This window comes from Thalassophryne amazonica, chromosome 5 (assembly GCF_902500255.1).
Source record: "Thalassophryne amazonica chromosome 5, fThaAma1.1, whole genome shotgun sequence".
NCBI classification, from domain to species: domain Eukaryota; kingdom Metazoa; phylum Chordata; class Actinopteri; order Batrachoidiformes; family Batrachoididae; genus Thalassophryne; species Thalassophryne amazonica.
In genome coordinates, this window is record NC_047107.1 from 49,272,147 (window position 1) to 49,291,014 (window position 18,868).

At 41.6% G+C, this 18,868-nt stretch overlaps 1 protein-coding gene across 1 annotated transcript in view; it reads left to right on the plus strand.

Moving 5' to 3' along the window:
• si:ch211-166a6.5 (clustered mitochondria protein homolog) overlaps nt 1–18,868 on the plus strand; it is an 84,023-nt gene that overhangs the window by 36,885 nt on the left and 28,270 nt on the right. The window contains exons 4-10 of the mRNA XM_034170150.1: nt 4,541–4,678; nt 4,786–4,937; nt 5,012–5,166; nt 13,947–14,069; nt 14,278–14,404; nt 14,511–14,603; nt 14,717–14,880. Coding sequence (XP_034026041.1) covers nt 4,541–4,678; nt 4,786–4,937; nt 5,012–5,166; nt 13,947–14,069; nt 14,278–14,404; nt 14,511–14,603; nt 14,717–14,880 — 952 coding nt within the window. The remainder of the gene's footprint in view (nt 1–4,540; nt 4,679–4,785; nt 4,938–5,011; nt 5,167–13,946; nt 14,070–14,277; nt 14,405–14,510; nt 14,604–14,716; nt 14,881–18,868) is intronic.

Here is an 18,868-nt window from a genome sequence, read left to right on the forward strand (position 1 = left end):
ACGCAGTGATCAAGGATCATCTCCTCAAAACTTTTGAACTGTCAGAGTGAAAGGGCCAGCAGGCTCTTCTGGGCTGGAGGACAGCAAGCCCTTCATGGACAGAATGTTGTACACTGGCCAGACCTTTTGTGCAGCAACTGCTGCACGCTGGCGGAGGAGGCTGGCAAATTCTTCCTGGGTGGCCAGGCATGACAGCAGCTGCACTCGCCCCATCACACACAGTGGCAGGAGCCCCACACCACACACCAGCTCCGCCGCGAAGGAGCTGCATCTCTCCACCACAACAGAGCTCACAAACTGGCTTTTGCACTGTATGAAAAGATTCAGATGGTCGAACAAAGTCAAACTAAACGCTAACGTTAGAAAAACTGAGCAAGTGATTAAAAAACGTCAAGAACTACAGCAAAACGAAATACGGACGAATTGAGGTTTTCAGCGGCATTCATTCAAATTTTTCGACAGTTTAAAAATCCTGACGAAGCGCCAGCTGCAGGAACGAAGCTGCGTGAAGTTTAAAGTCAACGAAATTCCAGATTTCTTGTTTCATTTGGGCTTCATAGCCCTTCGTTAAGTGCTGTGTGACCGGTCCATTAAGCTCAATGTAAGTACATACTATAATTCTAAATATGTTAAAAATACATGAATGACATGAGAAAGTGAAAACACGTATTTCCATTGTGGTCCATTTAAAAATCAAATGACAAAATATAAGTAGAAATTAAATAATAATAGTGTATATGATAACAAGAACCTAAACAATTTTGAAATACATGACGATAGTAAATTAACATTTAAAAAATTACATAATTAACATGGAAATAAAAGGTTGAGTTCTTCTTCTAAAAACTGTTGAAGTCTAAGGTTCTAAAACATTCTGGACTCATATGCCATTCCAGCCCATTAGACAAGCTTTGCTTTATTTATTACCACCCTTACCACAAAAATTGTTGGGAAAGTGTAATGACACGGACCCACAACAGGGGTCGTAAATGAACGGACAATGAAAGAGTCGAATATGAACACTTTACTGTTGTGAATGAGCACAACCACAATACAGAGGAATGTGAAATTTTGCAAATAGTCAATCACAAGGGTGACGTGTGGGCAGGCTCGAGGATAGAAGATGTCTGTCCTGAGAAGAACCGGAACCACACGATTTCCTCCGCCACCGAACCCGGAGAATACTGGAGCTGCCAAGTCCCGAGTCCCCAGGTGGCCACCGTCTCTGAATGTCGGATCTGGTACTGCTGGCAAGGAGCAGAAACAATAAGATGTGGGTGTGTGCACACCCAGTAACAACAATGGTGGAGATTCCACCTCCACCTCTCATCCACACTCGTGCAGCTCCTGTCTCAAACACTTATCTGGTGGGGTGTAAAGCGAAGCTGTCGCCGGTCACGCCAATCTCCAGATAGAGCACTCCGCAGGAAAACAGCTGCAAAAAACGAGTTTACTAAACACAGTCAGTGATACGGCTGAGAGTATTACCTTTACAGGTCGACGATATCTCGGCAATGAGGTGGAGATGACGTCCGGGTTTTATGGAGTGAGATGATGTAGTGTAGATGGGTGACAGCTGTCAAGAGATAATGAGTGACAGCTGTCACCCCCGGCTGTGTCGTGGTGGCAGCGCCCTCTCGTGCCTGAAGCCCGCACTTCAGGCAGGGCGCCCTCTGGTGGTGGGCCAGCAGTACCTCCTCTTCTGGCGGCCCACACAACAAAAATGTCAGCTAACCTATTTTATAAACACTACCCAATCTAGAACCCGTGGATCCCCACGGGCAACACGCTAGTTATTATTATTATTATTATTGTTGTTGTTACCATTATATTCAAACAAAAATTTGCAACAAGTCAGAGTTGGCTGTTGTAGCTGCTAGCCATCTGGCTTTCTGTTCTATTCCTCAGAGAGTATTCACTAAATCACCATTTGTCTCTAGTGTTTGATAGATTTTTATATTGCTGTGTCATACTTTAAGAACATTATAGTGTATGGGGTTGTCCTGGAAGTGTTATGTGGACTGCATTATTTTATGCTTTTGCTGATGCCTCTTGGTCAGGTCATCACTGAAACTGAGAATTGTTTCTCAATTAATTTTTATGTTGTTCAATAGTCAAATAAAAATAGTTCGATAGGTTACAAATGTGTACCACTTAATCCATCTCTCACTACTGTACTACTATAATACAGCACATCCAGAACGTATTTACAGCGCTTCACTTTTTCCACATTTTCTTATGTTACAGCCTTATTCCAAAATGGAGTAAATTCATTTTTTTTTCCCTCAAAATTCTACTTACAACACCCCATAATGACAACATGAAAAAAGTTTTTGGATTTTTTTTTTTTTTTTTTTTGTAAATTTCTTAAAAATAAAAACTAAGAACTCACACGTACGTAAGTATTCAAACCCTTTGCTCAATACTTTGTTGATGCACCTTTGGCAGCAATGACAGCCTCAAGTCTTGTTGAATATGATGTCACAAGCTTGGCGCACCTATCTTTGGGAAGTTTTGTCCATTCCTCTTTGTATCACCTCTCAAGCTCCATCAGGTTGGATGGGGAGCGTTGGTGCACAGCCATTTTCAGATCTCTCGAATTCAGGTCTGAACTCTGGCTGGGCAACTCAAGGACATTCACAGAGTTGTCATGAAGCCACTCCTTTGATATCTTGGCTGTGTGTTTAGGGTCATTGTCCTGCTGAAAGATAAACTGTCCTCCAGTCTGAGGCCAAGAGCGCTCTGGAGCAGGTTTTCATCCAGGATGTCTCTGTACATTGCTGAATTCATCTTTCCCTCAATCCTGACTAGTCTCCCAGTTCCTGCTGCTGAAAAACATCCCCACAGCATGATGCTGCCACCACCATGCTTCACTGTAGGAATGTTGCCTGATTTCCTCCAAACATGATGCCTGGCATTGATGCCAAAGAGTTAAATCTTTGTCTCATCAGACCAGAGAATTTTGTTTCTCATGGTCTGAGAGTCCAACTCCAGGTGGGCTGTCCTGTGCCTTTTACTAAGGAGTGGCTTCTGTCTGGCCACTCTGCCATACAGACCTGATTAGTGGATTGCTGCAGAGATGGTTGTCCTTCTGGAAGGTTCTTCTCCCTCCATAGAGGAATGCTGGAGCTCTAACAGAGGCCCTTCTCCCCCAGTCGTTCAGTTTTAGATGGCTGGCCAACTCTAGGAAGAGTCCTGCGGGAGCCGAACTTTTTCCATTTGCTGATGATGGAGGCCTCTGTCCTTATTGAGACCTTCATAGCAGCAGAAATGTTTCTGAATCCTTCCCCAGATTTGTGACTCGAGACAATTCTGTCTCAGAGGTCTACAGACAATTCCTTTGACTTCATACTTGGTTTGTGCTCTGACATGCACTGTCAACTGTGCGACCTTATACGAGGTCTGTCAATAAAGTAACGGTCCTTTTTATTTTTTTCAAAAACTATATGGATTTCATTCATATGTTGTTACGTCAGACATGCTTGAACCTTCGTGCGCATGCGTGAGTTTTTCCACGCCTGTTGGTGACGTCATTCGCCTTTAAAGCGTCCTTAAAGGGGTCCTTAAAGGGGTCCTTAAAGCTGTAGTAACAGATCTTATTCTCTGTGAAGCCCGTAAAATTTTCACCGAAAGCCAGATAAATTTTTCAAATGGTTTCCAGGTGCCAGTCTCTAACAGCTTCTGAAAAAATTCTGATGGAAAAAAGTCCTTTTCATTCCGCCATTTCCAGACAATGAAAATCCGATGAGGGGGCGGGACCACTCCTTCCCAAGGCGTGCTCACAGGCAAATGACGTCACCGACAGGCGTGGAAAAACTCACGCCTGCGCACGAGGGTTCAAGCATGTCTGACGTAAAAACATATGAATGAAATCCATATAGTTTTTTAAAAAAATAAAAAGGACCGTTGCTTTATTGACAGACCTCGTATGTAGACAGGTGTGTGTCTTTCCAAATCATGTCCAATCAACTGAATTTACCACAGGTGGACTCCAGTTAAGATTTAGAAACATCTCAAGGATGATCAGTGGAAACAGGATGTACCTGAACTCAATTTTGAGCTTTGTGGCAAAGGATGTGAATACTTGTGTACATGTGATTTCTTGTTTTTGTTTGTTTGTTTGTTTTGTTTTTTTGTATAAATTTTAAAAAATCTAACAAAAAAAGAAAAACATTTTTCACATTGCCATTATGGGGTATTGTGTGTACAGTCTTGAGGGGAAAAATGAATTTGATACAATTTGGAATAAGGCTGTAACATAACAAAATGTGGAAAAAGTGAAGTGCTGTGAATAGTTTCCAGATGCACTGTACATATACAAAGTATGCCATATACTCTGTAAATCACCCTGTATCTTATCTTACCATTAGATTTTTAAGTACTTGAACTACAACATTTTTTATTTTCATCTGTATTCTTTGTGTAAATAGAGATCTGTTCAGTATTCAATCTGTTTGAGATTGTGTGTATATTCCAAATCTTTTGGATGCATTTTTGGTAGTTTGCCTAACTTTGTGGTTCCTGTTGTCTGTCTTTCTAGAACCCTACAATGGCTGCTCAGCGAGGCACCATCTGGCTCGTGTACTGGAGCTCCTGAGAGCACCAAGACCTCAGGATGCTCTGAGAGAAGGATGCTCACCCAGCGTACTGGAGACGATCACACATACACACTCAGCAGGTACGTAGGGCACATGTGTGATACAGGGAGACAAACAGTAGAAATGCTGCAACATGAACATTTAGGTTCAAACTTCAGTCCTGTCCTCCCTATCATTATTGGTACAGACTCTGGCTTAAATGGGAAGAATGTGAAACGCTCATCAAGCAACACTAAAACAGAATCTGGCAACTACGATGGAGGTCCTCCTGAGTACCTGCTCCCAGGTTCCCTAGAAAGACCACTGATGGCCCTGCTTCCACACAGCTCCCAGTCAGAGGTGTGTATCAACCTGGAATTTATTTTCACAAACAAATATACAGATACCTTGTGACTCTTTATTTGATGAATCAGGCTCCGAGTCACCTGAGGGACTTGTCTCTCAGCTGCTGGAACCCGCCTCCAGGACACAGAAAGCTACAGGGAGACTTCCTGTACATCACCGTGGTTACAATGGAGGGACGACGATGTGACATCACCTCGTGTCCAAAAGGTTTCTATCTCAACAGGTAATTGTGATTAACTGTGGTGTACGTCAGGCTCTTTATGTCCCACCAGAGGGACTATTGTCTCTATCTGTCTGTCTGTCTACCTCCCTGGTGTTGACACATGACTATGAGTGTGATAGTAAGAACATGGTTAGGTGATACAGGGGTTGTCTGTAAAAATGTGAATACTACTGTGGAGAGTATGATCTTTGTTTTGGGAAACACTAATGGCCTCTTCACACATAACACAATTGTGGCAGAATGGTGCACGAAGGAAGATTAGAATGGTATTCATGGAAAATCAGAGCCGCACTTGAATGCCTCGTACAGCAGTCACCACATCCATTCGGGTATGGCACATGCACTCTATATTTCGTGTGCCACTCGCATCGGAAACCCACGAATGGCGGGCAACATGAGGTTGCACTGCCATCTGAGCATGTTCGCAGCATTTGCACATCATGTCATACGCAGGTCAGACATATCGTGCCGCAGCCGAGGAGCTGCACGAAATCATCAGCCATGTCGAGCTGTGGCCGTATGGAGTGATCGCGGCAGCCTTCACACCAGCAGCCGAATGTCAGCGAATGCTGCACGAATGGCCATTCGACCCATTCTCAGCTGGAGTCGGACAGAGTCCAGTTGCCACCCACAAACATCCAACACCACTCGTGGGGCACTTAGAAATAAAATAATAATAGTGTATATGATAAGAAGAACCTAAACAAAAAGTAGTACGAAAGTAGAGAGCAGGCAATCACTTTCGACCTGGCTGTGCGAACGGCCCCACATTTTCTAAGTGCCCCACAATTGTCGCATCGAGCAACACAAATGGCGTGTGAGTGTGCCCCCCCCCCCCCCGCACCACAAATGGCATGCAAGTGTGCTGTGCCTCCCCCCCCAGACACACACACCATGAGCCTACAGTCGAGGTGCAGCTGAGGTTGTGGATGGTAGCTGCCGTGCAGTGTGATTGCGGTCAGTAAAGCGCGCACAGCTGGATGGCTCTCATGTCCATGATAGCACAGCTGACAGCTGTGGAACACCATGGCATATCGCAAACCCACACCACCACAATATCATGTGCTCATGTGTGCGTGCACAAAACTATCGCCGCTGGAACGTTTATGCCTGTCTGACCGTCTGTCCCTCCCAACAGCGGTTGCAATTTTTCACAGTTCGCCAATTCGGGGGGGGGGGGGGGGGTTCGCTCTTTTTCGGCCAGTTTCTATTTTTTTCACCTAACATATGTGTGAAGGGGCCCTAAGTTTAGATAGTAATGAATTTGTGTTTTCACCATGCCTACGTAACATGGAGTGCATTTTGCAGCATGTGTGCTGCTATATTTGCACAGAGAAAAAGTTTTGACTTCTGTTTGTATCCCTGCAGTGCTTATCACTGTGAGGTTGTAATTTACATCATGACTGCCTCATGTGGAGTAAACAGCACAGTTCCAATTACAGGGGAGATTGGTCTGACGCTCCCTTATTAAATATAAGAACCCCAACCAAAAGGGGCAAAAAATAAAAGTTTGAGAGAGTCAAAATATGTTTGCATATGTTGCTTTGTACCTGCAATAGTAATTATAACAACATATATCCTAGATCCATGCTTAGAAATTTGTGAAATGATTTCGTACACCGCTAAAGTGGACCACTCAATTTCCATACTTGAATGCATCGCCTGCCTTCAGTGATTTGCAACATGCCCCCATTTAAATCTATCTCAGAACATGTGTCACTCAAACCAGTGCCTCTGCTAAATAGTCTAAGAAACAATAAATCCATATTGCACAGGATCTTTTCCATAGAAGCAACCTGTTTCTCCTTTCTAAATGAAAAGATCTCAGTTTATGAGCTCAAATGCTTTGGCTTTTGAGCTCATAAACTGAGTCCTGCCATATCCATCCATTTTGGGATTGGGACCAGTACAATATCTACAGTATGGATTGTTGAACGACATGTGGAATATTGATTTAGATTAGATTAAAATAAATAAATAAATAAGAAAGTGACAACTGCTTCAAGTTGTGTGCATACACACACACGGGGGGGCGGGTCAGCGAACGCATAATGAAATGTCCCTGAAGCCAAAGACTCTTACATCACGAGCACCACTACAAGCACATGAACTGTATTCACGGACCCAGCAGGTTTCCCCCTGGTGCTGCGTGTGATCCACATTGTGGTGCTTCTTCCGGACGGTAACGCAGCTGGGCCCTGTGGTGCCTGTACTGGTGCGGTTCTCGATTTCTCCGGCAACTTCTCCTCTCGTACTCTGCTCTCCGTGCCATACCACATAGGACGCCATCTGCACGTGTGCCCTCTGCCCCTGTTCCTGTCCTCCCTCCTCGTGTCTTTGCCAGCCTCCATCGTCTTTTATTTGCCACATTACACGCTATGCCCCAGGTGCATTGATTGCAGGTCATATCAGATTAAACAAGAGTCAGGTGCTTCTGGGGTTGCCATGATAACCACTGGGGAGGCAAAGAAGAAGAAGAAGTCAAAAGCACAGCAAGTCAAACAAAAAACATGCAAACACAGCAGCAAACAAAAATAAAGCCTTCCCCAGGGCTGGATCACATATTCATGCTGTAGAGTCTTTTTGGTTTACAGTTTTTTTCAATTGCTAACAAGCGCTTACCCATACATTGGATACTTTTTCTAAACTCTTAACACAGAGTGACACCTAGGAAACACAACTGGCCAAATGGTTAATTTTCTTCTCAAAAGCACATACTGTTAAACAAATACTAAATCTTCATTTCAAAATAGAAAACACCTTTCTATGCACATACTAATGTTACCAAAACACTGGATATATGACTCAAAATGAAATACTTCTGTCAGAGAATAACACTTGTTTTCACTTCACAAGGTATATGAAGTCAGTCAAAGTACACCAGGGTTCAAAATACTGAATACTTTTTCACATTTAATAACTACATAGACATTTATGTTTCAGTTTTACATGTATTTGCATGCAAAACATGTAATCCACTGGTTTACCCCAAATATCTTGGATGTATGTTGACATGTAATAGTCACATTCAAAACATTTCAGTAAAAAGCAAAGAGTTTTACAAACGGTTTATTTTACTGTTGTAGGTATATTTGAAATACTGTATACACTGTGACAGAACACAAAGGTTTTACAGTATGAAAAAAAAGAGCAATGCTTCCCAATAAACAAAATACAGCAAAATACCCAGATAAAGAGGGGAAACCAACCAAAAAACAAAAATGTGCATCTAATCTCTACCGTCATCTGGGTTTGGACACATGTTTTCATCCACATTACATCTTATGTCCTCCAAGGCAATGCACCTGGGGTAAAACTGCTTTGAGTGGTGGATTCAGCCTTGACAATCGTCCACTGTAATGTCCCTACAGCCAGCTTCCATGGCATCTAGGAGGGTCATTTGATCGTGTGGCCGATGCTCATACACCTTCCACCTCCATGCCGAGAAGAATTCTTCGATTGGATTGAGGAAGGGTGAATATGGTGGAAGGAAGAGGCGTAACAGTCTTGGATGGTCCCTGAACCAGGCTGTCACCGCCTGTGAGTGATGGAACGCCACGTTATCCCAAGTGATCACGAAGGACCTGATTTTGTCACCCTCATCATCCTCTTGTGGAACCAGGCGCTGGTGGAGGTCATTCAGGAATGCGAGGAGGCGCTCTGTGTTGTAAGGCCCCACCTGAGACCTGTGCAGGAGTAAACCTGTATGTGCAATGGCTGCGCGCATAGTGATGTTGGCCCCCCTCTGCCCTGGTACATCAACTGTAGCCCTTTGTCCAATGACATTTCTTCCACGGCGACGCCTTTTTGCCAAATTGAAGCCGGCCTCGTCAGCGTAGATGAAATCATGAGGAACCTGGTTGGCCTCCAATTCCATTACTCTCTGAAACAAAGTTCATGCAAATCAAATCATTACTGTATACAATACTGTATTGTAATCTACTGTGGTACTGTATTGTTCACAAAGTGCTCAGCAAACAGAACTGGACATAGAATTGAATATACTGTGTACCTGCACATACTGCCTTCGCAGCTCCTTCACTCTATCACTGTTCCTGTCAAATGGTACAGTGTAGAGCTGCTTCATGCGCACTCTGTGTTTTGCCAGTGTGCGTGTAATGGTGGTCAGGCTGATGCTGTTGATATTTTGAAAGAGTTCCTGGTCATCAACAATTCTGGCCTGAATTTCACGCAGCTTTATTTCATTGTTGGCAACAACCATTGCCACAATGGCCAGCTCTTGCTCATTGTTTAGGAGCTTTCCTCTTCCCCCAGAGCGAGGAAGGCGTTGCACCCTTTAGGGGGATAATACAAAACACAAAATTACTATATGACATTATTTACCAGTGAGAATAGAAACAATCCATGTAAAATTAAATACTTACCTGTTAGTTTGTTGAAATATGCGAACAATGCTGGCGACTGTTGATCGTGGCAAATTGGGCTGCACCCTTTCACCTACCTCTCTCAGTGACAGACCATGGTTTATCACGTGATCAATTACACTGGCACAGATTTCATCAGTCACCACTGTTCTTGCAGGTCTTTGAATGCCTCCACCATGCATCCGTACCCCTCTACCATGCCCTCTCCTCTGGCCTGCTCTTCTTCCTGGGCCTGCAACTCTTACTGGGCCTGCACCTCTTCTTGCAACAGCCCCTCTCATTGCTTTTGCCCCTTTTCCTTGCACCTACCCCTCTTCCTGGGCCCCTCACTCTCAGCCTTCCTCGTCCAGACATTCTCTTTCTACTTCCAAAAACATCAATCCACAAAGGCCTCCTTTTGTAAGTGTCTAAATTTAAGCCATACTATGATCAGCTGTGGTTGGTCCCATTTACCCAATAGAAGTGAGCTGTCAATTATTCAATTATTTGTTAATCAGCTGAGATATATTGTTTTTGAACTGATACCATTGCTGAAGGAGGTGCTTTTATGCTGTATCTATGGTTTGGCACATTGTTTTTGCTATTGTGGGATGTTGTGTGTTAACAATTGTAAGAAATACAAAAATAATCTATAATTTTGTTAAGGGGCATAGCTTGTCTGTTATAACAATGTAAGCATTGTGGAAATGTGTTTACTGACTGCAAATTGTGTGAAAATGTCATGAAATGTGTGAATGGTATGGCCACAAAAGTCTGATGTTTTGCTAATTGTGTGAAGAGTTTTGAAAATGTGTCAAATGGCTGGACGCACGCCTGTTAGCAACTGAAAAAAACTGTAAGCCTCTCTTGAGTAGATACGCAAGAGCATTAGATTTACCAGTGCACACAGGCTGTGATACTCCAGCCAACACTGTAAAATTTTTGACGAGTGGTTATTTAAAAAAAATTGTGACAACAAAGTGACACATAATATAATTGAATAGATATTAAGTTCTACAATTTTGATTAAAAAGTACATACATTAACTAAATTTAAACAAAAAAGTACATGTTAATGAAAGCAACAGCTTGTCATGATCTGCCCTGTGTCAGGGTGTAATGTCATGGTTTTGTCCCTTGTCTGCATCTTACTTTGTTCTTTTATCCACTGTCTTTGATTAACTGTTTGTTTTACTTTCGTCACTGGTTGAATTATCCGTTGATGATACTTTTGCCACATGTTGAGTTCTGTATCAGGTTTAATTTTCTTGTTGATCTCTTTTCAGTTTTCACCTTTGTTTTCCTGGTTTTGTTTCTTTGTTTCTTTCATGCAGGGGAATTAATTGTTGGGTGGATTTTTGCATTTTCTTTGTATTGTATTTGGGTTTATCGCTCATAAAACTATTTCTATCTGCCTTCTGTTGGTCTATCTGCACTCTCTTGCATCAGTCTTCCCTCATCTTCATTCTGATTCTGTCTGCTTAGTGTTTGTCTAACTGCACTCTCTTGCATCAGTCTTCCCTCATCTTCATTCTGATTCTGTCTGCTTAGTGTTTGTCTAACTCTACTCTCTTGCACCAGCCTTCCCTCATCTTCATCTCTTTCTTCCACACCCCGTTCCTGAACATTCTCACACAACCGTGTCTCATTTTTCTTAATCACCACCTGGGTTATTTAAGCCTTGTATGTTCGATGTGCTTGTAGCCTAGTGTCTCAGCCCATGTTCCACCCCTAGAATCCTAGCTCTTGTTTTGTCTTTGATCATCTGTTCAGCTGTCTATGACCTTGCCTTGTTTTTTGACTTTGCTTTTGCCACAGCCTTTTGCACTTAGTCTTGCTTATTTTTTTGACCACGCCTCTACCTCACATCTGCCTGTCACCTTTGCATCACTAACTGTCAACCTGTGTACCAAACCTTTGTCTGTTTTACAAGATAAAGTCTTTTTGTTTACTCCTACTCCTGAGTCAGTGAGTGTTGTGTCCAGCATCCTGTTTATTCCACATCATGTATACTGACACAGCTAAAACGTGTTGGATTTAGTAATAGCACACCAAATGATGAGTTATATCACCAAAAATATTTAGTAAATCCTAGTCAGTTTCACAGGAAAAGCATCCGGCGTAGGATTTACTCCAGATGCCCTTACTGGCACAACTCCACATTACATGAAGAAATGTAGCAGGGGTGGGGTTTGAATCGGGAACCTTCCGCACTGAAACCAAGCACACTAACCACTTGGCCGCCACCCCTGCCTGACTCATATTTACACTGTTGTTTGTATTTATCTGTACCTAAAATAATTATTTAATTTTAACTTTTAATTTGTATCAAAGGACTTTAAATCTATTCAATAATATTGAATGTCACTTTGTTGCCATACCCAATATCCTGACCAAACATATGTAAACTGCAGTTTACTTAGGTTTGGTCATGATATTGGGTAGTGTAAATGTATTGAATTAAACAACAATGTGTTAGAACATGAGTCAAGCAGGGGTGGTGGCCAAATGGTTAGTGTGCGTGATTTCAGTGTGGAAGGATCCCGGTTCAAACCCACCCGTGTTGCATTTCTTCATGTAATATGGAGTTGTGTCAGGAATGGCATCTGGCGTAAATCCTACACCACATGCTTTCCTTGTAAAATGTGCTCGGATTTACTAAATATTTTTTTGGCGAAATAACTCATCATTTGGCATGCTATTACTAAATCCACCACATTTCAACTGTTGCTGTTATTAACATATACTTTTTTTTTTTTTTTTTAACTTTGGTTAATGTATTCAATACTTTTTAATCAAAACTGCAGAACTTAAAATCTATTCAGTTATATTATGTGTTACTTTGTTGCCACAGTTTTTTTTAAGTAACCATTGTTTAATATTTTTACAATGAATCTTGTACCTTTTTGTAGTATTTTAGCTCACTCGGGTTTTGCAAAGGCATCTTGTATGGCCATTAAACTGCTGGCCCAAATGTTTTACATTTTTCTGGATTCTTGTACCTCTACATATCCCCATCTTTGAAGAGTTTTATTGTACATGTTACATTAAAACATCATCTGCTGGTTGACCTTGAATGCTTACAGTAAGCCATAGTAAATCATATTCACATTGTACAGTGTACAGGGGAGACCCCAGGATCATGGATGACATTAGCAACCCAGATTCCATATACAGGCGCTGACGGTGTCTGTAAATTGCAGGCCAAGATCACTTCTGGAGCTCTAAAACAAATAATGCCAGGTTTCACCATTGATAGGCAAAGCAAAAGTAAGTCCTGATGTACTGACATGATGTACTTACAGTACCTTCATTTTAGAAAACTTGGAGATAAAGTGAGAAGCTTGGTCATCTGTGGGGAGCTTGGAGTAGAGCCGCTGCTCCTTTGTGTTGAAAGGAGCCAGCTGAGGTGGTTCGGGCATCTGGTAAGGATGCCCCCTGGGTGCCTCCCAAGGGAAGTGTTCCAGGCACGTTCATCTGGGAGGAGAACCGGGGAAGACCCAGGACTAGGTGGAGAGACTATATCTCCACACTGGCCTGGGAATGCCTCGGGATCCACCAGTCAGACGTGGTTAATGTGGCCCGGGAAAGGGAAGTCTGGGGTCCCCTGCTGTAACTGTTGCTCCCACGACCCGATCCTGGATAAGCAGTTGAAGATGAGTGAGATGAGCGATAAGATTCATGGGTTTATTTGTTGACATCCAGTTCTGCGAACCTTCCACTATATTTCACCTTCTGGTGACATCTCTTGTTTAAAGTCACTGTGCTTTGATTTGGACTGTGACTCGCTGTACTCTGATTGGTTGAGAATCACTTCACTGTTTGAAGGAGGGGGGACTACAAATCTGCACCATATTTCTTCTGAGTCATATTGATGATGTCACTGACTTGTGATTGGTCTGGAGTCACTGCACTGCCCAAAAAGTTCATGTAAAAATAACACAAACTTGCATGTGACTCAGTGGCCCCTGTAGAGCTGCTCGTCTGCATTTATACAGGGAAATGGTTTACAGCCGGCTTTTTGTGCTGCTGATTTGTTTAAATCTTAAACATTTGTTAATTGATACAGCCATGGACTTTTTACACATACAAAATGTAAGAATCTTTGATTCGATAAGCTTTTCACCAAGATTTTACATTTGGAGCAGCTTGGGTCACATCACTTTCCCTTTCTTGTCACATTGTAATACCTATATTTGGCTCCACCTATCATATCTAACAAAAATGTGTTCTGTATTGAAATGCATAACCTGTTCTATATCTGTCAGCACTCTGCCTCAGCTTTTATGCATGACATTATGCACCCCAAGTGTATGGTCTTCTTTTGTCTCCTCTTCTGGCACAATAAGGGAAATTTAAATTCTTATATCCATTAATGATTTAAGGTTTCTCTCTGGCTTCATCTTCTCCAACTCAGGTCTACAGAAGAAGTGTTTGATCCCCGCCCTGCACAGTCTTCCTCGGTTTATCACTGTTTTACTGACCTGCTTGCTCACATCAGCCCTGCCTTCAAACAAAGTTTTACCACTTTTAAAACCAGGTAACATGAATACTTATATGCAAAGGGTGTGTAAATGCTTTTTTGCCAGAATCTTATTTGTACAATTTTATGAAACCTATGTGTATTTTAAATCTATAATCATTTTGCTGTCACATTAACACCGTAAAGAACTTTGTTTCAAAGCCTGCATTAGGAGTGACTGTTAATGGATTACTTATGCATCAGCCTTTACTCCATCTTACTTTAGGTCTCAGTTACCACCAGTGGAGACAACTGCCACTCCTTATCCCACCTTGAGCTGGCTGGGGCCTCCCTGTGCCTCCCGTACTCACAAAAACACCTTCAGCAGACTGGGACTGGACGAGCAGGCGCAGGTTATTTACAGCAGTGGAAATTTGTTGATGATTTGCTCGAATTGTGTATCTGCAGGCCACGAAGTCAGCTATAAGTGTTTGTGCGATTCTGTGTCTGTATCTGTAGGCTCCGGACTGGAATGAAGAGCTGCAGGCAGCCAGAGATATGCCTCAAAGAAGCGTGGAAGAGAGACTGCAGAGAGACAGAGCATTGCTCCAGGTAGCCATAAAAATTTTAGTGCAGTTCAAAAGAAATACAGCACACCTTGATATGAGTTCTGCCATCTTGTTGTTGTTGTTAAACCTACATTGTCTCTTGACTTTTCCCCTAAGGTAAATAGTGCATTTGTGAGGGCTGTGATTCAAGGAGCAGAAAGTGTAATAGATGGCTTTGTAGAACCAATCAATGGAAACCCTGAGGACCCAGCATTCCTGTGGGGGGGCCTTTTCATGAGCCAAGGAGTAAGTTCTCTGTTTGTTGGGGAGCGGAGCCGCAGGTGAGACTTATGAAACAATCACACAGTCTCAAAAATATACATACAGTCACTTAAATATTTTAATAAGTGGTGCTGAAGGTTCTACAATGTTGTTTAACCAGACAAGGCCAAGACCTGTTAACTCCTCGTTGGTGATCATGATTGACTACAACTGGTAGTTTCTGTTTGACAGCAAAAAACAGATGCATTTGACAGCACTCACTGGACTGACCAATACTCAGAACCATGGGAAACTTCAAGGAACTCAGTGAAAGTCTAAGAAGGAGAATGGTAGATTTACACAAGTTGGGAAGGTCACTTGGAGCCATTTTTGAACATCTGCAGATTCCAAGATCATCAGTTCAAACAACTCCACATAAGTACAAGTTAATCAGATGTGTCACCACAAAATCTTGAAGAAGACCTAAACTGTCACCATCAGATAGGAAATTAGTTAGGATGTTCATGAACAACCCAGGAGCCACCAAGGCTCAGGCCTGCCATGAACTGGAAACTGCTGGAACACCAGCATCACTGTCCAGAGTGAAGCCAGTTTTAAATCGCCATGGACTGAGAGGGTACCGACCAAGAAAGAAGCCCCTGCTCCAAAATAGACACCTTTTAAGCTAGACTGAAATTTGCAGCTGCCCACATGGATAAGTCAAATTCCTTCTGAAGAAAGGTTTTATGGTCAGATGAGACAAAGATTGAGCTATTTGGCCACAATGACAAAAGGTATATTTAGAGGACTAAAGGTGAGACTTTCAAATCTAAGAACATTGTACCATCTGTCAAGCATGGTGGTGGCAGCATCATGTGCTGAGGCTGAAAAAGTTGGGACTGCATGGAAAATACAAATTTTCTTTTTTTTTTTAATGCAGTGATTCTTACATTTACTTTGACTTATATTTAATTGCAGACAGTGTGAATAGTGTTAATTTCTTCAGACGAAATGAGACAAAATATGTTTGTCAACAACCCTTTTTCCCATGACTAAGACAAGACAATGACAAGACGGCACCAATGTTCTAAAAACACTGACTAAAACTGTGTAAATGTGTGTTATTGTTGACGAATAAAAATTAGACGAAAATGTTTTGCAAGAAATAAAAAATAAACTTGTCCTCCTCTCCGTTCGCACAGCTCCAAACGCTGCACTGCTCACTGCTGGGTCAAGTTAGAGTCCGGTTGGAATTAATAACTTCAAAGCGAATCGCTGTTTTAAATCAAGTAACACCACTGACCAAACAATAAACTACAATCGACCAAAATGTTTTTTCCTCCCAAAATGAGGCGTCCTGTGTTCTTTATGAATTACACTGATGTTGACGTGCAGCGCAGCTGAGCTCAGCTCAGATGTATGGAGTGAGATTCATGCCATTAATGTCTAAAAGGAAATGCTTTTGATAAAAACTACAGATTTTGTTTATTTCTATTTATGTCCAGAGATCAAGGATCCACCAAGTAGATTTTATTTTTTATTTTAAATTTCTATTTTATTTGAACCTGTGTCTGCTCAGCTGTAAACAGGCCAGTTTTAATCTTTGTCTGCTCGGCTATAAGAGTCTAGCTGTAAGAGTCATATTATTTAACACCAGTTTTTGTTTTATCTTATTTTGTTGGTGTTTCTAATAAATATAAACATCAGAACAAGTGCATCATTTGTAATTGTGTACTGAATCAACAAACAAGACACTTTTTAGAAAAGTTGCATTGAAGATTCATTTATTCATTTCAATTCTATTAATTCAAGATGTCTGTTATTCCAGACCTTTAATCAATATTTCAGCTGTGGAACACAAGCCAACTGGAATGAATAAACAAAAATTAAAAAAATAGAAAAAGACTTAAATGTTTTGACTAAAACTCGACTAAAATACTTTGAGTTCTCGTTTGACTAAAACTAGACTAAAATGTTTAGTCGACTAAAACATGACTAACAAAAATGATATGTGAATGACAATGTGACTAAGACTAAGAATGAACTTTGACACAAGACTAAGACGAAAGACAAAACTAACACTAAGTATGAACCCAAGATATTTCCATTTTTTTTCTTGTCAGCTTCATTTCATTTAGGGAATAACCCCCTTGTGTCTGATGATTTGCGGACATTAATGGTGGATTTTACGGTCCCAAATTGAGTTTTACTGGCGATGCATTAGCAGAACCGGTAAAATGGCTATTTGCGACCCTATTCCAGCATTAACGTCCGCAAATCATCAGACACAAGGGGGTTATTCCCATTCTTAATCCAATTCCATCGTTTGCACAGTTTTATTTTTTCTGTAAGTAATTTGGGCGTGAAGCTTGCCATAGCAACAGCGTCGTTGCTCCACCAGTTTCTCTGACAGTGTCATTATTGACATCTGCTTAGCAAAGCGATCAGGGTGCGGAGTTCATCACATTTCACATTCATCAAATGTGAAATGGTTCAATATTTTTCTACCATCGACGCAATATTTTATGGTCGGAAATCTCACACGATTAACCAGTTAGATTTGCGGAAGAACTGTAATTGGATTAGAATTGTTAATATACACCCATTCCTGCATTAAAGGCCTGCAACACATTCCAAAGAAAGTTGGGATGCTGACGCATTTACCACTTTGTAATGTTGCCATTCCTTCTCACCACAATTATAAGACATTTTGGCATTGAGAATACAGGTGATGAAGCATTTCAGGTGTTACTTTGCTCCAGTCTTCCAGCAAACACATCTTCAGGTGTGCAACAGTACATGGTTATTATTATTATTTTTTCTCTCCTTCAAAATTCTCTGCACATTCTCTATTGGGTCATCAGAGGATCCTCAGATTAAATCCCCGTCAGACCAGAAAATTACTCAGGGCCCTTGGGTAAAGTCTTTAATCCCCAAGTTGTTCCCAGTGTGCAATTAAGTGCCTTCCATGGTCGCACTCTGGCATTGGTGTATGGGTAAATATGGGCCACCACTGTAAAGCATTTTCAGCATGAAAGTGTTATACAACCCCTGGCAAAAATTATGGAATCACCGGCCTCAGCGGATGTTCATTCAGTTGTTTAATTTTGTAGAAAAAAAGCAGATCACAGACATGACACAAAACTAAAGTCATTTCAAATGGCAACTTTCTGGCTTTAAGAAACACTATAAGAAATCAAGAAAAAAAGATTGTGGCAGTCAGTAATGGTTACTTTTTTAGACCAAGCAGAGGAAAAAAATATGGAATCACTCAATTCTGAGGAAAAAATTATGGAATCACCCTGTAAATTTTCATCCCCAAAACTAACACCTGCATCATATCAGATCTGCTCGTTAGTCTGCATCTAAAAAGGAGTGAACACACCTTGGAGAGCTGTTGCACCAAGTGGACTGACATGAATCATGGCTCCAACACGAGAGAGAGAGAAACAAAGGAGAGGATTATCAAACTCTTAAAAGAGAGTAAATCATCACGCAATGTTGCAAAAGATGTTGGTTGTTCACAGTCAGCTGTGTCTAAACTCTGGACCAAATACAAACAACATGGAAAGGTTGTTAAAGGCAAACATACTGGTAGACCAAGGAAGACATCAAAGCGTCAAGACAGAAAACTTAAAGCAATATGTCTCAAAAATCGAAAAATGTACAACAAAACAAATGAGGAACGAATGGGAGGAAACTGGAGTCAACGTCTGTGACTGAACTGTAAGAAACTGCCTAAAGGAAATGGGATTTACATACAGAAAAGCTAAATGAAAGGCATCATTAACACCTAAACAGAAAAAAACAAGGTTACAATGGGCTAAGGAAAAGCAATCGTGGACTGTGGATGACTGGATGAAAGTCATATTCAGTGATGAATCTCGAATCTGCATTGGGCAAGGTGATGATGCTGGAACTTTTGTTTGGTGCCTTTCCAATGAGATTTATAAAGATGACTGCCTGAAGAGAACATGTAAATTTCCACAGTCATTGATGATACGGGGCTGCATGTCAGGTAAAGGCACTGGGGAGATGGCTGTCATTACATCATCAATAAATGCACAA